The 23,826-nt window shown below is 29.6% G+C and overlaps 1 protein-coding gene and 1 non-coding gene across 11 annotated transcripts in view; both read left to right on the top strand.

Annotated features, from left to right (window-relative positions):
- LOC122518393 (calcium/calmodulin-dependent 3',5'-cyclic nucleotide phosphodiesterase 1-like) overlaps nucleotides 1–23,826 on the top strand; it is an 83,142-nt gene that overhangs the window by 56,052 nt on the left and 3,264 nt on the right. For 7 of the 10 annotated variants that reach the window (XM_043637304.1, XM_043637303.1, XM_043637302.1 and 4 more), the window contains 5 exons: nucleotides 17,308–17,478; nucleotides 18,047–18,260; nucleotides 18,470–18,583; nucleotides 20,547–20,699; nucleotides 22,371–22,424. In XM_043637304.1, the coding sequence (XP_043493239.1) occupies nucleotides 17,308–17,478; nucleotides 18,047–18,260; nucleotides 18,470–18,583; nucleotides 20,547–20,699; nucleotides 22,371–22,424 (706 nt within the window). The remainder of the gene's footprint in view (nucleotides 1–17,307; nucleotides 17,479–18,046; nucleotides 18,261–18,469; nucleotides 18,584–20,546; nucleotides 20,700–22,370; nucleotides 22,425–23,826) is intronic. The other 3 variants (XM_043637299.1, XM_043637298.1, XM_043637305.1) reach the window with 3 other exon arrangements.
- On the top strand, nucleotides 19,217–19,288 carry Trnat-cgu. The gene has a single exon. It is a non-coding gene; the product is annotated as a tRNA-Thr (tRNA).

Genomic DNA, 23,826 nt, shown 5'->3' with positions numbered 1-23,826 from the left:
ATAAATTATGCGATTGAAAACATTTTTTACAAACATAAATTACAAAACAATTTTCTACTCATCTACATTTTGTGTATGTGAAAGGGATTTAAAGAAATCATGATGTTCCGGTGGTATATATCGTAATAAGTCAATTATGTCCTTGAATTTTGCGGTTGTAATTTGCTTATATTTTTATACAGTGGTGTCAATACAATATTTTCGAACTTTCTTGGTCTACCCCGACGTGGTATTAAATTCAGGACTTTCAAATTTTCGTTCTCATTCATTGATGTCTTATAGAAAATCTTATTCATTTTTGACAAAACGCATCAACATATTTTTAACCAGTTTATTGGTTCTCCGTTAGAATTCTTGACCCTTTTAAAAATTGCGTCTTCTAATAATTTTGTTGATACAAAATCTTCTTGTCTCATTTCATGTACAATAAAGTTATTACCTTTCCGACACTTTTTGATAATATTGTAATACTCTCGGGGGACAAACAGTAAATTATTTTTTTTTAATGCCATTTCTACCACACCAAAATCTCTACTCCTAATGGAGTTAGGCCACTTTCAAAATAAACGGTTCAGTGATTCAACTAACTCTGAAAACTTATGTGTCCAGAATTAGCGTATTTACTCGGAATATAAAAAATCTTAAATGCTTTATTGATAGATAATTTGAAGCTGTACATGTTACCGTGGGTAACCGGAAAAAAATGAAAAATGGAGTTAGGCCACTTTCAAAATAAACGGCTCATATATTTATCCATCAATTTTCGTTTAATTTCATTTGATATTTCGTATAAAAGTGTACTTCGTGCAAAGTATACGTAAGCATAAAAAAAAACGATGGTAAACGAAAAAAAGTCCCCCGTACACACGTGACTACTATTATTATTATTATTATAATTATTACAGTCGTGACGTTATTACTACCAAGATCGAAATCATGCGAGCGTGTAATTATTGCTATGCCAGCCAGTGTACGTTGTTGTTTTAACCGATTCGTATCTCGAAAATGGTAAACATCGTTGAAACGGTGGAAGAAGAAAAAATATCAAAGTAAAAATTCTATAAAATACTTTTTCGAAAAATGAGTTTATTTCGTTGAAAAAAAGTTTTCTATCGATTAGAAATGATTATTAATTTGAGATTATCTTTACCAACGAGATCACCGATGCCATCCGAGTCACTGTCCTTGAAACTTCGTGGGAAAATTTGATAAAAAACAGCATTTTTCCACCATCCTTTGTTACGAATTTCAGCGATTGTTAATGACGCAAATGAGAAACAGAGAAAAATGAATACGTACTGACGCGAATGTATCATTTTGACGATTAGAAGGTTGCCACAATACTGACACTCCTATATAAGGAAATTGCAACGCAAAAGAACAAGACATAATGAAGACATCGTTCGAGTTTTGTGATTATCAGTAATGTCATGGAAATAGACGAGAAAAAAATTGAATATATCTTTTCGTATCGCGAATCTACTGATAACGATCGAATTCTACACTGAAAAACGTAGCAACGAGTTTCTAATACATTTTATCTTCTATCCATTTATCTATCTATTTATCTATTTATCTAGAATACTACCGAATATGTTGTCATTGCATTGATATTCGTATCTCGATTCGTTATCGAATGCAGTTACTATGCAATTTTACCCTTTAACCGTGGAGAATACATTTTTCGATTATTTGTCAAATTAAAACCGGGGAAACCGAGTTTTAAACTGAAACGATTTATATCTTGAAAACAAACAAATTGTTTTATTTTTCCACTGACATTCCTATTGTATTTTCGTATCGCGAGATGATAACGACGAGTCACTTGTTGATAATAATTTAAGATAGAACGAGGAAAATATCGATATCGTGTCGTAATCTGAGATAAATGCATCGACAATTTTTATTTATTTCCGGGTAACGAATTGGAGAAGTTAAATATAATTGAAAAGTTTGTTTGGTTCTATTCTAACCGATAATAACTGTTATTCATTAAATAACTTACTTAAAAAGAAGAATACAAATTGTTGTTTATTTTATATATTTTTATATTATATTTAAGTAATCGGATTTAAAGAAAAAATATATAATTTATAGTCAGAGATTTATTCGTTTTATTAATATTGAAAAAAGATAAAAATAAAATAAAAAATATAAAAATATAAATATAAATATATAAATATTTAAATATATAAATAATAATTTTATAATATAAAATTTTATTACATAATAAAAAAAATATAATATATATTAATAATATAATTAATTATTAATAATATAATTTTTATTAATATATAATTAATAATATATTATAATATAAAATAATAAATTTATATAAATATATAAATATATAAAATAATTAAAAAAAAAAAAAGAAAATACATTAATTAATACAAATTTTTATATGGATACCGATTTTGTTAAATCCAAGAGATTTTTTTTTTTTTTTTTTGTTTATAACAAATGCATTATTTAAGTAAATTATAAAATATATAAAATATATAAATAAAAATAATAAATAAAAAATATAAATATATAAATATTTAAATAATAATTTTATAATATAAAATTTTATTATATAATATAAAAAAAATATAATACATAATTAATATATATAATTATAATATATTATAATATAAAAAAAAATTTTATTATATAATATAAAAATAATAAATTTATATAAATATATAAATATATAAAATATAATTAAAAAAAAAAAAAGAAAATACATTAATTAATACAAATTTTTATATGAATACCGATTTTGTTAAATCAAAGAAATTTGTTTTTTTTTTTTCAGTCTATAACAAATGCATTATTTGACGAAAAGATAAAAGATCGATTTCTATCGATCGGATTAAAACTGAGGTGTGTATAGAAGGTAGAAAGTTGTCAGGCTTAATTGAAACGAACAAGGATAATTATGTTTCCGTCTAGGTGTCAGATAGACATGACACGATGATAGAACCCTTTTGGAATTTGCTAGCCAATTGTAATTGGCAACGAGATCGACGTGCTTGTAGTTTCATCGATTCACTAATTCAAAACGCTTTGATTCATCACTGATCTCGATTTAACGAAAGGTTTATACATTTGGAAAGTGAAAGGTTAATAAAGCTGACTTACGAAATATTCAAAAGAAACGGACGAGGTTTGCTTCGATTCAAAGAAAAAAGAAAAACACCTATTATTTGATCGAAATATTTTGTATTTACCTTTATTTATCCTTAAATTAATATAATTTATTTCGAATGAATATCTCTATTAAGAAATGTCAATCGAATTATTTGTCTAACTAATCAATCATCGTTTACTTCTTGCTTAAAGAGATAACAACGATCGTTTGATTATGGTCACAATTTTATACTAATTTTGATTTATTCTTACTTTAATAGAATATTATTTTATCCACTAAATAATATTCTAATTAAGATTCGCTGGTAAGAATTAATGCCGTTTGCGCTGGAACTTTCAGGTTATCGTTTCGTTCGACGGTGCTACTGTAAACAGAATAAAATATGATAGAATTATATTATAATGATATCCATCTATCTTAGAAATTATTAATAAAGATATCTAATATAATTTGATTATTAAAAAACTTGATGGAAAGAGAAACATGATTGGGATATATTGAAGAATTATTTTCTTTACGATAAAATACGATTAAAAACTAGTAAAATAAACTTTTTTTCAACGGTGGTACTGTAAACAGAATAAAATATTACAGAATTATATTATAATGATATCCATCTATCTTAGAAATTATTTATAAAGATATCTAATATAATTTGATTATTGAAAAATTTGATGAAAAGAGAAACGTGATTGGGATATATTGAAGAATTATTTTCTTTATGATAAAATACGATTAAAAACTAGTAAAATAAACTTTATACGAAAGTATCACTATATCCAATTAATATCAACTTATAACTTACCCAATAGGTACGCCGTCAGTTTCAGTAGCGTAATAAAGTTTAAGTTTCTTTGGCACGTTATCAAACACGTTGTTCAAATCAACTTGTTCCTCTTGATCTCCGAAATTCGCAACCACGTAAACAGACTCGCCATTTTTCGTTTTTCTGTAATAAACATTATAATTAATGGCATATGTCAGAGAGAGAGATATATATATATATTACATGCATGTATTTATAAAAAGAAGAATTGGAAAACAACAGGGGGATAACGTGAAATATTAATCGTATGAACTACTTCAAACTTTACCTTGTAAAGGCTAAAACATTCTTGTTTGGTACTTTTAGATTAAATCCGTCGATTTCCGTAGACAAATTTTTCTTGAAGTCCGAAAGAGTCACTACCATCGTATAGAATGACTTTTTCGATACTTTTTCATTCGCCAAATTTAATGTCAAGTAATCACTGTTAACGGGTAACCAAGTATCGGAAGTCGTAGAAAATCCTACGTAACGTTAGAATAATATTGTAATTCAATTAAATATATATATATAATATAATATATATAATATGTAATTATATAATATTAATTTAATATATTTAATATAATATATATAATATATAATTATATATAATATAATTTTTAATATAATATATATTTAATTGCATTATAAAATATTATATTTAGAAAATTATATTATTTATTATAGAAAATTATATATTTAATTATAGAAAATAATATATAGAAAATAATGTTATTAGAAAATGATTTAATTGAAAACGTACATTATAGAAAATACTATATAGAAAATACTATATAGAAAATAATATTATTATAGAAAATTATATTATTTATTATAGAAAATTATATTATTTATTATAGAAAATTATATATTTAATTATAGAAAATTATATAAAGAAAATAATGTTATTAGAAAATGATTTAATTGAAAACGTACATTATAGAATATTATATATAGAAAATAATGTTACTATAGAAAATTATATTATTTATTATAGAAAATTATATTATTTATTATAGAAAATTATATATTTTATTATAGAAAATTATATATAGAAAATAATATTATTAGAAAATGATTGAATTGAAAACATACCAGCCGCAGTACTGTTGTCCCATTGGAATGGGGTCCTAGCATAATCTCTGCTTATGGAAAGGTAATTATCTTTGCCTAGATTACAGGCTGCGCTATCCTTTGTTTCTTCGTAAGAAAGTAACGTATCTTCCATACCTATTTCGTCGCCATTGTAGACCACGGCAACACCAGGAAGAATGAATATCATGGCCATGATAATGCGTGCACGTTTCTCGTTTCCAAAACGCGACACTAATCTGCGATTGTCGTGATTTCCGCCCTAAATGAAACAAAAAAAAATACAACGTACATTCGTGTGTTATATTTATTTGTAATTAATTATCATTGTTATATGTGCTTACGAATCGGAAGAATTGTTATGTATTATCGTATGAAATTTTTTATTTTTCCTTAAAAACCGATGAAACGATCGTTCGTTTTGTTTTCGATAAAAACAACGAGAAAAAAAATATGGAAAAAAAAAAAAAGAAAAATGCGACGAATTCGCGTGCATTGCGTTTATTAGAATTTCGAATAAAAATGCGAGTTTATATTTGTCAGTGGTGATAATTATTATTGCATTCTTCATCGTCGGTCGTGTCCATATAAAAAAAAAAAAAAAAAAAAAAAAAAAATGTAAAAAAAAAATGTAAAAAAAAAATATCGTTCATAAAGTTGGAAATGGATTTATCTGTTGACGCGTGACTTACCACCCAATTGGCAACGCTTCCATCTGGCATACTCGATATCCATTCTTCCACGTATTTCGCCACGTCCGATGCAGTTGAATCTTTATTTAGTTTGTCGATAAAATTAAAATTAAAAGGAAATAAAGCGCCGTATTTGTAATATTTCATGGTATCATCCAAACTGGCGTATGCCTCGACGATCAAAACCTTTGGACAATTAGCTTTGGCGGAATATTCGTCCAAAAAGTCTCGCCAGCTTTGAATTAACTCGTAAGTCTCCGGTTGATCTCTCGTGTAAATTTTTTTCGTCGAATTATACGCGTAAGGATTGTAAGTATCACCGACCAATGGTTCGTCCAAAAATTGTTGATTCTCGTAATAATATGGTCCAGCGTCCAATCTAAATCCATCTACTCCGAGATCTAACCAAAACTTCATTGCGTTCTGTAAAATATTCATTCGTATTAAAAACTTTTTTAATCTCTCATTCTTCTGTTAGTAGAAATACGAAATTAAATTTCGACTGTATACAGAAATTCGATAGGCTTCTTTTTTTTTGTTTGGCCAGGTTAGAAGAGAAATTGAAAAAATTGAAAAATGGAGATTAGATATATCGCGTCATATTGCTGATTAGATTAACGTCGGACCGATCTGAACGTTCAATTTTAAAACGAACAAAGCACTCGGTCTTTCCTCGTTTTCGTGAATTCATAAAAACGATGGTAAAAGTGATATAACTTATTGGTTGCATTAAAAATTATTATGTGATTAGATAAATTCATCTTATTATTTAAGATTTGTAATTAGGTATTAGATATTTGATAAATTACCATCATTTCTTTTCTAAGTTCCGTGCTGTTGTAGTTTAATTCAACTTGGAATGAGGAGAACTGGTGATAATAATATTCCTGTCTATCTTCGTTCCAAATCCATCCTGGTTCATCGTAAATACTCATCTATACGTGTAGACAAAAAATATATATATTTGTTAGTAACCATTCGTGATTAGGAATTTCCAGATTATAGAAAGTAATCATGGAATTGAACATTATTGAATTACCCAGTTATTCGGATACGTTATGGTGCCGTTAGGAAGAGTTTTTCCTTTTCTCCAAACGTAATAGTTGGTATAGGGATCGATTTTCTGTATACTCCATTTGAACCATTTGTGTTGGTCCGATGTATGATTAGGAACGAAATCCACGAGTAGTTTCATACCTTTTTCGTGAGTAAGTTTAGCCAATTGTTGAAAATCTTTCAACGTACCAAAGGTTGGGTCTACTTCGGTGAAATTACTAATATCGTAGCCCATATCTTGCATTGGACTTGTGTAGAATGGAGATAACCATATAGCATCAACTTTCAAATCCTTAAAGTGATCCAGTTTACTGATGATACCTGCGTCGAGAGAAAAATGTTATATGAAAATGTAAGAGTCAATCGATGGATCGTTCAATTTCCTTGATGAAAAATAAACCGTGACATTTTTATCGGTTTGCCTGAAATATATTTTCATGGATTCAAGGATATCCAGTATGTGGACAATACAATAAATATTTCATGCAAATTAAAATATCCTCCAGGGGGACATTTATTGAAATGAATATATATATATATAATAAATTTAATAAAATTATATATAATTTATATATTATATAATATATATAATAATAATAAAAAATTATATATAAAATTATATATAATAAATTTAATAAAAATTTATATATAATAAATATATATTAATAATATATATGTGTGTGTATATATGTATGAATTTCTACAAAAAATAAATATTTTGTAAGAATTAAACAAAATCTTTTGAGAAAATCGTAGAACGATAGAAAGAAATTCAATAATTATTTATACTAATGTTATGACAATGTAATGATATTGTAATTCTTTTTTACCGATCATATTTTAATAAGAAAATATATCGTACAAACGTACCTTGTATATCACCTATACCATCTCCATTGCTGTCCTTAAAACTTCTCGGATAAATTTGATAGAGCAATATATTTTTCCACCATGTTGGATTGCAATTTAAGTTTCTACCGCTTACCACGACCAGTAATGCGGCGAATACAAACCACCCCTTCATTATATTCGTCAAATTTCTATTCAATTCAAGAGAAATTGAATATTGTATATCGTTCTATTCGTGGATTGGGTTTTATTTGAACGCAACGTTTCGAAACACTCACGATGTACTTATTGTGCAGAAATGAAACGATGCGTTCCTTATATAGTCATATTCGCGTATTACGAACCGTGTAAATTCTGATTCGGTAAACTCATAATCTAGTTACTTTCGTCAATCTTATGCACGTGCGTGTATGTGTATATTCAAATTTAACAACTGATACTGTCACAAAACTGTCATAAAAAAATGTCAAATAGGAAGGCCGAATAACAAATGTCAGATAAGTTTACAAATGATTTTATAGCAGGAACGAGTAATTTTTTCGAAAAAAAAATAAGGAAAAATAAAAAATCACATGTGTTATTAATGTTTGACGATAATAACAAAATATTTTCGAGCTGCGTGGAGATATCATTGATCTGGAAAAAGTGATTATACGAACGAACGAATGAACACGTGAGTTTGACTAAGCGATTAATTCAAATCAAAATCAATATTTCTTTTCTCTAAAAACTTTGTTGTGTACGTTACAAATTTTACGAATTTATTCAAACATATTTGTTAACAAAAATATGAAACATTTGATGGCAACAAAACGGGAATATAATAAATAACTGTTGCGACATTTTTTAATGTTGTACCTTACGTGTAATAAATGTTTAATACACACACACGCACACAAATGCAACGTATGAATCTCAATTTGTTTTTTTGTTCTTTTTGTTTAATACTTTAAAACTAAGAATTTTACTTTTAATCCACGGATGTGCTACGTTAAAACCTATAGAAATATGTCGCATTAATTTTTTTTTTTTTTTTTAATTAAATATACAAAGACGTAGTAGATCTTTGATATTTAAATATCATTATTCCGAAGCTTAAAGCTTCGAACTAAAATCTAATCGTGCGGTTTAATGGTATTATGTACTACGCGAACGTATAAAATCTTCTATAGTATGGCTACCTTTGAAAAGACCATATACGCTTACAAAGTTATCTGATGATACTATGAATATCTATATTTTGAAATACTCTTGCATTGTATGATCAAATGAAATGCCATCTCCAGAACCTTCGTATATTTTATTCTAATTGAAATAAATTGTATTTTCTATATTGCGTTTAAAATTATAATCTTCATTCTTTAAACGACACACGTAGATTTTGTCCTTTGTGTAATATTAATATACTATAATAATCATAGACAATTCGGCATGGAGTTAAATAGCGATTGTATCAACGTTTCATTCATAAAAGGAAACAATTTGATTGTATTTCGTTAACTTACCAATCCTCCTTTTACTTGCTACCTGAATTATTCGCTTTTAATAGAAACTACCTTAATTAAAATTAACAGAATCGAGTTATAGGTGTATATATATATTACATTTAATGTTCTGATAACGAGAATTCTATGAACTGCTTAAAATGTTTTGGTCAATTTATAAACTATATTTAGGTCAAAAATATTCTAAGCTAAATATAACTTAATTCAAATATAATTACATATATTAGAATTATTAACAAAATTATAGTTATTATATATATTATCTATCATTATTTTAAATTGTTCGTTGTTTATTTCGTTAATTTTTCTACTTTATTTTTGTCTTGAAAACGATTATTGTGATAATAGTTTCTGTGTTTCCAAGAAACGTTGAAATATCTATAATGTTTTAGCATAACGTTCAAATAAGTTCGATCGGTGTTCATTTCAATAGTGTTACGTTGTAAATATAATGGGCGTTATTGACCAGCATGTATGGCATTGATCCCCCACAATATAACTCGCTTAGTACATGCAGCACGTGGATGATACAATCGTAACAGCGACGAAATGAAATATCCGATCAATAGGATTTCAATGGTAGGTACTAGTCTTTCTCTTTGAAAACAATTCTACAACGTCATGAATTTGATAAATGTATTGTTATAATTCGTAACAAAAACTTTCCTATTTTCCAAACTTAAATGAAAGAATCTTTTATTAATCGTATGTCAACGGGTAATATAAAACTATTTATACGTATTAACGTATAAATCATATATCGTAATGCAGTGAAATTATTTTCTAATCTCGAAAAGGATAATTTCATACGATGATACCCTACCACACACACACACACAAACATACACAAGAAAGAAACGTTAAAATATATATATATATGTATATGTAAAATGTTGTGTCTAGTATAGGTTGCAATAATCAGGAGATTCTTAACACACGCTATTGCATGTGTTATCGGTGAACTCATTAGAAATATTGCTGGTAGCTACTAGAAAAATTAACACCGTCTTCTTGGTGTCGGCCTATGAATGCAAAAGGGAATTGATGCACGCGATTCTTATTCTCTTTTTTTCTTTTTTTTTTTCACTATAAAGTACGATCGCGTGCATAGATAGAAAGAGTAAGGTGAGCTAACGCGTATTACATCCACGATCGATCTTTCCTCGCAGGTATTGCGTTATACTCGTATAGTCTTCTTACTCAAAACCAAATAAATATTTTTAAATCGTTGGATTCTTTTACTTTTATCGATAGAATATCGATACCTTTTTCGATAGTTACGTTCGTCGAAATTGTCTTTGCTGTGATTAAAATTGAATGGAAATAGAGAGAGAGAGAGAAATACAGTGATCGGATCACTATCAGTTATTGCACGTCGTTATACCACCAAATGTTTCAGTTTTTTTATTCGAATATCTATCGTCTGCGATTTAAAGAGATTTCCTGCAATGGATAGAACGTCGATATGGTATTAGAAAGATTATAAAGCTTTGTTACTGTAAATTGCATTTCATCTGTTGCATTTAAGAAACATTGTATGCAGTTACATGCGTTGTATGACTTGTTTCGTGCTCTTTTTTTAAATAAACATCAATTTGTTTATTCACTTATATAGGAAACATCTTTTCATATTTCAACAATTTTCCTGATTCTTATTTATTCATTTAAATTACACACGAGAGGGAGAGAGAGAGAGAGAAAAATACAGTGATCGGATCATTATCAGTTATTGTACGTCGTTATACCACCAAATGTTTCATTTTTTTTATTCTAATATTTATCGTCTGCGATTTAAAGAGATTTCCTGCAATGCATAGAACGTCGATATGGTATTAGAAAGAATATAAAGCTTTGTTACTGTAAATTGCATTTCATCTGTTGCATTTAAGAAACATTGTATGCAGTTACATGCATTGTATGACTTGTTTCGTGCTCTTTTTTTAAATAAACATCAATTTGTTTATTCACTTATATAGGAAACATCTTTTCATATTTCAACAACTTTCCTGATTTTTATTTATTCATTTAAATTACACACGAGAGGGAGAGAGAGAGAGAGAGAGAAAAATACAGTGATCGGATCACTATCAGTTATTGCACGTCGTTATACTACCAAATGTTTCAGTTTTTTTATTCGAATATCTATCGTCTGCGATTTAAAGAGATTTCCTGCAATGGATAGAACGTCGATATGGTATTAGAAAGATTATAAAGCTTTGTTACTGTAAATTGCATTTCATCTGTTGCATTTAAGAAACATTTTATGCAGTTACACGCGTTGTATGACTTGTTTCGTGCTCTTTTTTTTAAATAAACATCAATTTGTTTATTCACTTATATAGGAAACATCTTTTCATATTTCAACAATTTTCCTGATTCTTATTTATTCATTTAAATTACACACGAGAGGGAGAAAGAGAGAGAGAAAGAAAAATACAGTGATCGGATCACTATCAGTTATTGTACGTCGTTATACCACCAAATGTTTCAGTTTTTTGGTATTAGAAAGAATATAAAGCTTTGTTACTGTAAATTGCATTTCATCTGTTGCATTTAAGAAACATTGTATGCAGTTACATGCTTTATATGATTTGTTTCGTGCTCTTTTTTTAAATAAACATCAATTTGTTTATTCACTTATATAGGAAACATCTTTTCATATCTCAACAATTTTCCTGATTCTTATTTATTCATTTAAATTACACACGAGAGGGAGAGAAAGAGAGAAAGAAAAATACAGTGATCGGATCATTATCAGTTATTGTACGTCGTTATACCACCAAATGTTTCAGTTTTTTTAATTCGAATATCTATCGTCTGCGATTTAAAGAGATTTCCTGCAATGGATAGAACGTCGATATGGTATTAGAAAGAATATAAAGCTTTGTTACTGTAAATTGCATTTCATCTGTTGCGTTTAAGAAACATTGTATGCAGTTACACGCGTTGTATGACTTGTTTCGTGCTCTTTTTTTAAATAAACATCAATTTGTTTATTCGTCTATATAGGAAACATCTTTTCATATTTCAATAACTTACCTGATTTTTATTTATTCATTTAAATTACACATGAAAAATATAAATAAACGTGACGTTGCAAAGGAGTTTTGAAATTCGTTGAGAAATGTTGAAAATGCAATGCCCAACAATGGAAATCTTTCGATAGAGATCTAAAGTAACACGAGGGGAGTCTACAAGGAAGCTAATTTTCTCACGACATGGTGCGTTCAATTGGCCTTCCCTTTTATTCCAAAGATGAACGGTTGCTCCTTTTACACGCGACACCCCGTGATTTATATCCGTAAAACGTTGAAACGAGGTAATGTCGTATAACTTGTAAGAGAAATAATAAAGGACACGTCGCCGGAAGGTTTATGGATCTGATATAATATTATTTCAATGTCATAACGTTATTAGAATGACATATGCCACGTCAAGAACGTAATATTAAAAATATCTTATTTACGAGTAACATATTTTTTTTTTAATTATTATTAATTTTATTATTATTATTTTATTTTAATTATATATTTAATTATTTATTCTAATTAAATGTATAATTTATTTAAACTTACTTAACTTATTAAGGAAATTGTGGAAAAATTCGTTAATTTCCATGATTTGTTTCACTTACACGAGTTTAAAAACATTTCCCCCCTCCCCCCTATTTTTCCCTGTTCATTTTTTAAATACAACAAACTAAAACACGTATTACAGATTGACGAAATTCTTCAGATATATACGCGAACAATTAATAAAAAGTATATCGATCTTATCAGATTGTTAATTAGAAGGAATACAATATAAGACATTTGGTATACGTATATATTATAAGATTGTCATTTTATCTCATGGGAAAAGACGATGATGTAAAATTCAGTAGAGAAGGTATTCGCAGTGGAACCATTAATTATAAGAAGAAAGACCCGTTTGAATCTTTGCCCTTCACTTTTGGTCGATGCTTCCTCAATCCCCGAGGCTCTTTCTCTTCTTGCCACTTTCCAAGTCATCATATTTGCTATATATGAATGATAAATACAGGTATACACTAGATTTATACGCGATAACACGTAAAATAAGAAAGAAACGTAGTAAAAATTTAATAGTTACGATTTTATGTATCTAGATGAAAAAATATTTCAAGTTTTATGATATAGAGAGTGATCCTTGTTTTCTTCTCACCTGAAAAATCTGTATATACTGCTGGAAATAATTTTCGTCGATCGAAACAATCGAATAAAATAAAAACGATTGTCGTGAAGTACAAAAATATTTTGATTGCTTCGTTTAAGGACACTCGTTCAATTCCATAGACGCCATATGATATCTTTCTTATCCATTTCGTAATTCACAATTCGAGAATTAAATTTTATTCCTCCTTTATTATTTTATTTTATCTTATTTTTATTTATTTTCTTCTTCTTCTTCTCTCTTTTTCAATAATTTTTCTTCTTATGAATAATTCAATTCCACGCATCGTGCCTCGTCAATCGTCTCTTTCAGCACCACCATATATGTATATTACATAGTTTCGCGAGAAATTAAATCGAGAATACGTAAATAACGTTTATATACATATATGTGTATGTGTGTGTGTGTGCGTGCATATAACGCGTACGTATGCACTTTATATTTATGTATTTTGCGTGACATTGCAAGTAAGAGAACGAAGGTCTTGTTTTTTAACGGTAATGCTCTTCTGCGGGCTAATGTAATCAAAGAAATCTCGTTTTTAAACTGGGAGGAGGAGGCTCGTGAGAAAATGCGAACAGCTAGTCTGTGTTTATCGTCACCCATCGTTTCATGCTGCTTGTATGTACTCGTAAAAACGATCATTTCGAGAGTTACTAGCTGCTGCTTCTGCTGCTGCTGCTGCAACTTTACTTTTTTTCTTTTTTTTTCCTTTTTTTTTTATATATATATATATTCGACATCGATGTCACACAACTCGAGGCACACCCAACGAAACGAAGTTGAAGAAAGTCTCGCGATTTTTCCCCGTATTTTCTTTTCTCAGCTTTTTTCTTTTTTTTTTTCTTTTTCGTAAAAGCAAGAAATCTCGTTCGAGTCGTTGTATAAAAATGTTGGGACTTTTCTTGGCTTATTTTTTTCGTCGAGTGAGTTTGTAGGTTCGCAGGGATAAAAGTATGTATTTATTTCGGAAAATTGACCTTTCACGTTGACTTCATTACCCTTTGGCACATTTATCGGGATAATTTTCAATTTGAAAGAGTTTCGACGACGAACTACCAATATTCCTATTTCGAACGATTGAAATTAACTTAAGTTCAAAATCTAATAATATAATAAGAGATCGCGTGTACGTATGCATCTATGTGAATTTGGATTCATCTGATGATAATTTATTGATGAACATTTGTTAATACGAACACTTGTACAATTAAATATTATCTTTATCGATTTTATTTTGTTCTTAACGAACTTGTTTTTGGTCGGATAATTAATACCACCCGCGTATTTAAAGATTATTCATTTTTTACTGACAAATGTGAGAACGCAAAAAAAAACGTTGTTATTGTGTTCATTAATCTTATTGTTGGGGGGTCTTATTCATTTTGCATAAAGATTGACAAGAATTCCATACGCGAAAAGATCAATTGTTTATAGATTATTATCGGTAAAAATTGTATAAAAAAATTGTCACTCATACGAGATTTCCGTGTATAATTTTTGTCATTTCTACGAATATGCGTATCGATGTTATTATTTTTCACGCACATAGTTATGGTTATTATCGGGGAAAGAGAAAAACAATGATGCACGTGATTTGTAAAATTGATTATGTTACTCCATATGTGTATATCATAACTAAATGCATGGTTAACAGTAATAATGTGCTTCTGATAATTGTGACGTACGTATGTTGTTTCAATGTGCACCGGAGCATATACTACCAGTGCTTGAATTTTACATAACATATTTCCAGTAATTAATATCATAAGACGTCGTTTCTCGCGTACAGTAACAAACGATGCGAAGATTACGTAATTTTATATCGATTTAACACTCTCGCGAGTGATAAGAATTTGATTAATGACCCATCGATTTTAACGTCGCAGAAAAATGCAATTAGATTGTTGCGTAAAAGCATCCTCTTTAAAGTGTGTTATCCTACGATCGATATTTTTAATGTACACTTTAATAGAAATGCATTATATTTGTCATTAAATATTTAATGCGTATCGTACTTCAGTTTCCTATTAAATGATACAAATCCAACGTTTACATTAGTAAATATCTGCCCGTTGTGGATATGTCATTATCGTTGCACTAATAACGCAATTGGTTAAATATCGGAAAAATAAATGAGAAGAGATTTTTAATATAATTCCAAGATATTGAATATCTTGAAGAATAATTATATATAAATATAAAAATATATAATATAATATATATATTTATTTATTTATTATATATAATTTTATTATTATTATAAAAATTGGTAATTTAATTATATTAATATAATAATATGTATAGAAATAATAAATTTATTTATAAATAGTAATATTTATTATACATATATTTAAATATGAATTATTTATATATACATTTTTTTTTTATATTTTTATTATGTAGTTGATTTTTATTTTGTTTTATTATTTTGAAAATAAAAAAAGATACCAAAAAAAAAAAACGTTAATCACTTAACGCATAAATCAAGGTATTATACCACCCCCTCCCCTCCCCTCCACCCATTATTATCGTTCATTAGAATACTAAACTTTTTTATTTGGAATATTCTGAAAAGTAATTAAAGAAAATATTATAAATGAATAATTTATGAAGTTAGTTGGGAATTACCGAGTAACTGTAAAAAACCATTTCTCTTTTCTAGCTTGAGGAACATTTAAAAATCATAAGAATGAACGTAAAGAACCGAATTCCTAATAGTTCTTTTCTCTTTTTTTTTTTCTGCTTTTACAGTAGAGCTAAAGTTTTTCTTCGTTCCTCTGAAATGATATATCATTGCAATCTGGAGATTTTACGAGTGCGTTACGCCTCTTTTAGAAGATCGATGCTTTCAATCATCGTCGATGTTTTCTTCTCGTAACTTGGTCGTTTTTTGTTGGACGACATGTCGTAAGAATTATTATCTAATGGTCTTTATATCTCGATTTTAGGTTTATATCGTTCTATAGTTATTTTTTATATCACTTCTTCTTTATACCTTGACGATTGGTTAGACACATTTTTTTAATTATAAAAAGCAAAGAGTACTCATAAACTATATATAATATATAATAATAATAATAAATAATAATAATATATAATAATTTATATATTATTTTTATATATATAAATTTAAATGATTTATTTTTATTATTTATTATATAAATATTAATATTTATATATTAATTTATAAATTATAAATTAATTTTATATAATATATAAATATAAAAATATATGATAAAACTATATATATATATATATTGTATCGTTAAATAGATAACATCGAATTATCAGTTTGATAAATATTATTTAAGTAATATCTAATAAACTAATTTTCAAGATTATGAAAGTTTAATAAACGATATTAACGAAATGAAAATGTTCGTAAATCGCGATCGAAATAATTAACGCAATTATTCGCGTATCGAATTTTGCCCGGATGTATTTTGTTTCGTATACGTAGGGTTGTAAGGGTCTATCAACGGAGTTTACAAATCGATAGCTAGCTATCATGCAGTGCTTCTACTGCAGTCGAATGACCCGTTGTGCTTCTATCGTTTACAACGTTTGATTCTTCAATTGATTAAAGACAAATTGATAGGTATATCTAGTATCTGAGAAATCAACGTGGAAGTGCATATGCGCGAAAGAAAAAAAAAAATAAAAATTCGTCAGACCGTATGGTTTTCAACATTTTTTTTTTAATACTTCGTACACACTTTTATTTTCGTTTCGTAAATATTGAGAGAGAGAAAAAGGAAAGAAAAAAAAAGAAGAAAATCGAAGCGAATTTTGATTAGGGGATTTATGGGTTATTTTTTTTTTCTTTTCTTCTGGTGTAAGAATAGAAAATAGGTGAAAAATAAAAGAAATATTTCTCTTACGCAAATGAAATATATATATAAGGATAGCGTATAAAGATAAAGTGGAACGGAATGTAATTTGTAAGTAAGGACGAATTCTTGTTGAAAATTGCAGTCGCATCTCCGCCTGATAGAAGGGTCACGAGAGACGACATGGGGGTGGCCTCGCACGGTGCAGCTGCGAACGCGAATGCGTCTACCGGTTGTTCAAGTGGTACAACTCCACCACCACCACCATCGCGTCAGCACAATCCTTCCTCCCCTGGTCGAAATGGTCAGCTGTCTAGTAAGTTTCCACGATATTATTACCACGAGAATTCCACTTAGGATTTGTTTTGTTATCACAAATCGACGAGGATTACACCTCTCTCTTATACACTTCGAGTAGATAAATGATTACGCGTTATAATACGATTCTCTTAAAGTTCACAGTCTCGACTCACACCTTTATCTTAATTCTACTAGTAACATTTTGTTCTATAACGTGGATATAATTCTGTTTTTATACACGAACGTCATTTTTTTCCCCTCTACGAGAGATTTTCATTTAATCCGTGCGACCCAAATTCTGAGAAGACAAATTTTCCTTTTAACCCAGACACTTCGTGGAGAGTTGAAGAAAAAAAAAAAGTATTTCTCGATAGATGCGATATATTTTTTTTTTATTTTTTACACGTATTCCTCGTGGACCCATCTGTCGTGTAAAAACAAAATTAGGTGTTATATACATCTCTCTTATGTATTCCTATTCAGAACTATATATAGTTTTATAGAACCCATATATGTTAATCCCGAGTTTGAGAGATGAGTACGTAAAAGCTCTGTTATCGAACGATATCGTCGTTTAATTTCAGAGCAAGGCACGCTGACGATAGTACGACGCAGTTCGGGTAAAAGCAAAAGCCTCGGCGGTGGCAGTTTCGAGAGTTCACCGCCATCGCATAATCCTGACAGGTTTTTGTCGAGTCAGTCAGTTGATCTCGACGAGATCCTCGATAATGTTGATCTCACGACAGATTCGCTACCAGCCATTGACACCCCCGACGCCTGCGACAAAGCTGCCCTCAGGTATGGGAATAAATAATAAAAAAATGTTCAAACAATTTTATCGCATAGAAAAATTTCTTTTTTTGTTTGTTTTCTTTTCAAACGGCTGATAATACTTCTTCAATCTTGACACACACGATTATTATATTATATTATTTTTTAATTCCTTTTTATATTCTATATTTTTTTAATCTCCTTTTCTCTTTCTTCTTTTTTTTTTTTTGATATAGGCTTCGATGTCTGTTGAGGCAACTTCAACACGGCGAAATATCGGCCGAGTTGCTTCAAAGAAATTTACATTACGCTGCACGCGTACTAGAAGCAGTCTTCATCGACGAGACAAAGTAAGTTACATTTTTGTAATATGGATTTATATCTATATATATATTTTTTACCTTGCCTAACGAACGATAAAACGACGTTCTTAAGTATATCGTCCTATGTGTCTCTTTTGAAATATACGAAAGTTTGCAGACGCACGAGAGTGTTGTACTATCTTACTATTCGCGATATTTTTCTATCCGGGTAGAGATAAGTAGGATTTTTTTCTTGTCTTCCAATAAAACATACAAATTCTAACGAATGTAATATATATATATGTAAAAAAAGAATTGTTTAACAAACAACAATCGAATCACTTTGATTTACTCACCGTTTATTGATTTTCATTGTCTCGTGCGCGCGAATCTAAACATGTTGTTGTTCAAGAATGAGAATAAATAGGGCTAACAGTTTAATTAATGTTTTAATTAAAAGGGAAGATGTTATTTTCGCGATGGTTTTCTTTTGGATTTAACTCACGATCCCATGAAGGTAAAAAGAATGAGAAGGAAAGCTCGAGAGGATCGATCGATACGCGCGTTCGATTGAAAATGATGTTACAGTGTTTCCCATCGATCGAAATTGATTCCAATGAAAAATTGTTATTAAATATTTCCATGTAGATGTACTAATCGTTAGAAAGAGTTTATAAGAGTGCCTCTTTAGCTCAGTGGTAGAGCACTGGTCTCGTAAACCAGGGGTCGTGAGTTCAATCCTCACAGGAGGCAAAGCGAAATTTTTTCCCTTATTCGCTTTTACTTTTTTCTTATTATTGTTAACGCTAATTTTATATAATGCTAGAGTAATTATTATTAATTATTATTCATCGATATTATTATACTTACTACTATCTATTACCATTTTAAATTTTCTAAACTTTTAAGATCTATTTTTGTTATTATTTTATTATATATACACACATCCACATATACCGCATTAGCAGAGGGTTACATATAAATACACATCGAATATGATCTACGGGGTTGATGAATAAAAATATGACAAAAAAATCAAATGAAAATCGATGAAGAATTTGTTCTATTTGATCTCATATTATTCGCGTTCGGCTAATAATTTTTATTAACGCTTTTCCTGTGTATCCGATGTGACACCGTACACACATTTGAAAAACGTGTGCGATATTTGCTCACTCGAAAGCATGTAACATTAAGTTTGAGAACTCGTAGTTTATACCCAAGTAGACACTTAGGCGTATTATACACCCGATTAGAAAAACTGGATCCCATTGTCCCGAGAAAAATGAATTTCAATTGATTAGAAAAGTAAAGTGATATTATAAATTTCGATGGTACATTCGGATTATTATTATTATTATCTGTTACCCTTATGCCTATTGGATAAACGAAACAAGTAGTTTAATGTTTCCTTCGACATTAATTTATAATATTTTCTAATTTATTATTATCGAATTTTGTTCGGTCATACAACGAAAAAGATAAAAATATATAATAAATAATATTAGTGAAAATCTTGAAGATTTCTAACTAAAACGGAAGGAGGGTTCTTCCATCAACGCTCTTCTACTCTCATGGCTGCTATTACATTTTTTCGATTTCCCGTAAAAGCATTTTCCAGGTTACCTTCGAGGATGGTGAACTTGGCTGCTGCTTCAAAGACCAACCAAATTTTCATCTCACAGTTTATTTTATGTCTCTTTTAAGTCAAAGCAGCGGGAGAAAAAGTGACTTTCGGTATTTTACAATGATTTTTCAACGGGATACGATAATACGGTAAAATAATGAAACAAACGCAATAAAAAAAGAAAAAAAGAAAAAAAAAAGAAGGGATATCGAAAAGGAAAAAAAAAAAACACAAGAAAAGAGCAATGGGATACAAAAACAAACAAACAAACAAAACAAAAAAAACAAAAAAAAGGGCAGATAGAGAAAAAAGAAAGAGAAAAAGTGTAATCTATGACTATTTTATTCTTTTCTATATATGATGAACTAACGAGCACTACCGCAGGGTGAGTTCAGGCGGGAATGAGTGCTCTCGGTCATCACGTAGGGGTGCGGTTCTGACTTCTACATCCCTGGGGGGCAGCATGGACCCGGATGGACCACAGAGCCACGCGGTGGTAACCCAGAAAAGGAAGCTTCGCACCCCTGTGTGGGAAAGGTTGCGAAACATTCACATTTCCTACCCCAAAAAAATAACACGAATCATCATTTCTTCACATTCGGAGATACCCTTCAACAACCCCGACCCACACCCCCACCCCCGCCCCCACCCCGTCGATGCCTGTCACTCCTCCGCCGATGTTCGTAGTGGGTAAACGTGACATGCCAGATATCGCAACACAGTGTTCTTGACCATGATGCATTGTATGCTAGAACGCTGCCAATGATCACCATCCCCACCCCATAAGGGTCGAGCGATTGACTCCGCACGTATTTAATCGTTCCTCTAACCTTCCACTGCTGTATTTTTAAAACGTCTTTCTATCGATTCTACCTTTCTTTCCTTTCCTTTCGGGATAAAGGAATTCTGTTTGTAGTATAAATAATTTTGTACGTATCGACGTCATCGCTCTTCCCTTCCGATCAGTATTGAGTTATGACGCGGGATGATAAATACGAAAAAAAAAAATATATCAATCTTACCTGACACTCCTTTTTCTTTTCTTTTTTTTTTCTTTTTTTTTTTTCTTTTTGCTATCGTACCTCTAGGGAATACAGATACCCATGTTAAATAGTCGATTTGGAGCTTCTTTTTTTTTAAAGCTTTAGGGATAATATGATCGATGGCGATACTGTAACTTTTTTTTTCTTTTCTAGCGAGAGAGACAAACTCTCTCTCTCTCTCTCTCTTTCTGCGTAATTTCACAAACATTAGTTACATCTTTAGGACGTTTATAAAATAACACTTGCAAGATTTCTATCGACACTTTTTGTTTTTTTTATTTCTTTCCTCTTGTAAATGCTGCATTGTAATTTTGTATGGGAAATGTGTTATGTAGAGATTGGTTATACTTGTTTAGAATATAAAAGAACAAAATCACGCGGTATTATACGGTAGACAAGGATTTCATCTAAAAAAAGAAGGAAAAAAGGGAAGACGTGTAATAGAATATTTTGAAGTAGGTATTTCTGAAAAGTTAGAAGAATACGGGAATCACGGGACACTTAAAACACAGCATGAAGATGTTGATTCCAAGCTGCCTGTACGCCTCTGTACTATTTCACCTTCTCTATCTATCTATCTATCTGTTTCTTTTTAGTTTCCCCCATTTGTTCTTGTATACAATAGATTCTTTTTTAGGTGTAATCTCTTCGCGGTTACCGGATACCTGCCTGCTACAAGTTGCATCGTTATATTGTTTATCTACTAATTTATATCTGTATTATGTTTTATCCTCAACGTGTTCGAGATAAAGTGCATGTATTATTATAAACACACATAGGGCGTTTTTAAAAGTTATTAACTATTACGTTGTGTATGCTTCGAATTATAACAAATTGATACAAAAAATTGAATCAAAACGGGGATCAAACGTTTCCCGCAATCGGTCAAATTGTCAAACGGGGGTGACTCGAAAGTTCGTCGATGTCAAAAAAACGAACAAAGAAAAAGAAGAAAAAAACAAAAAAGAAGAAGAATGAGTAGGAAAGATGCTGAGATTTGTTTTTCAATTGATGAAAATTCATGCGAATTTTTTCGTCACCCCTATCGCGGTCGAACGAACGGGGACGTTTGTGTTTTTTTTTTTTTTTTTGACAACGGGTAGATCGATGTAAAAAGAAACACCCTCAATGTTACATGTCTTTTCTTTGATGTTTTACATTGTAGAGATGCCGACCATACGGAATCAGCTGCTACTTGCCGACAAGGTGTACGCCGTAGGTTTGTGCAAAAGTTTGACTTCAACAACAACAACAACCTATCACGATTGTTCACCCAGTTTTATCTGTTTAAATATTATTAATACTTTTTTCTCCTTTCACTTTCTATAACACACGAATCATTTTATTTTGCATGAGACATTTTATAGTTTCATTCATGACGAATTTTCCAACAGATTTTTTAGCCTTTTATTGAAATATCATTATTTCAGCTATCATACTCTTTTAGAGATGATGTACGTACGTTGATAATTAGAAGATTATGTCTCGTACTTCTTCGTTTCAATTGGAAAAATGATAATGATTTTAAATTAACTTTATTCTTTTTTTTTATATTTTTTTTAATAAAATTATATACATTTTTGAAAAATTAATACACATATATTTAATTATTACGTACTTACCTCATAAACAATTTTAATCGTAGGTTATAATTTTCATTGGTTGCCTGCATTCCTTGTATAGTTAAACCACTATACACAGATCGTCGCTGTGAATAACAAAAATGTTTTTCAGGATTATCGAAAATGTTTTCAATCGTGAACGAAAGTAGGTCGACGATCTTTAAAATCATATAACCAACAGCTGATATATACTTTATATCATTTTGTTGATGGTATAAATCGTATTGAAAATCCAACATATATTCATTTCCATTGGTGGATAAAATGCATCTGTTAATCGTCAACATTTTTGATTCGTACAAATGTTTTCATTAAAAGTAACGAATAGTCTCGTTCTTATTGTTAGATTCGGGTTACTGTTATTTAAAATAGTAGTATGATTTAATCAAGGGAGGGGGGGTGGTGGCTAGAAAAGGAAAATAGAAAATGAAAATATATTTTCGTAAAATGCAAATTATTTCGGGAAAATAAAATAAAAAAAAAAGAAAAAAAGAGGAGATATAATCGGTAACTCGATTAAATGCATTTCCAGTTACACTGTCATTCTCTTTTGATATCACGTACTCGTAAATACAAACGTATATATATATGTATATATGTATTATATATTTACGTATATACGTTTTGCGCGTGCACGAATACCTAGAATGTATTCCTCTCGCGTTGGTTTATTCGTACGATATGTCACCAGACGCGAATTCCCGTCGATTCATTACGCGTACGTTCGGATAGAAGACATACATACGTTGAACAAGTTTTGAGAGGGTTGCTTTGATCTAAATTTCATTTAAATTTAAATCTTAGTCATGGGAACGTATATATATATCTATCTATTTTGCTAACGCCACGGAATTCATAATCGTAATCGGGTTTCGATGATATATTCTCAACGTTCGCAAAAGTATTTTGAGAAAAATAATTGAGCTTGTTTTATTTTTATTTTTCTTTCTTCTACTTTTTTTGTATTTCTTTTTTTTTTATGATCGTAAACGAAGGTAG

This window comes from Polistes fuscatus, unplaced genomic scaffold (genome assembly GCF_010416935.1).
Source record: "Polistes fuscatus isolate 324 unplaced genomic scaffold, CU_Pfus_HIC Scaffold24, whole genome shotgun sequence".
Lineage (NCBI taxonomy): Eukaryota > Metazoa > Arthropoda > Insecta > Hymenoptera > Vespidae > Polistes > Polistes fuscatus.
This window is presented reverse-complemented; position numbering and strand designations above follow the sequence as displayed.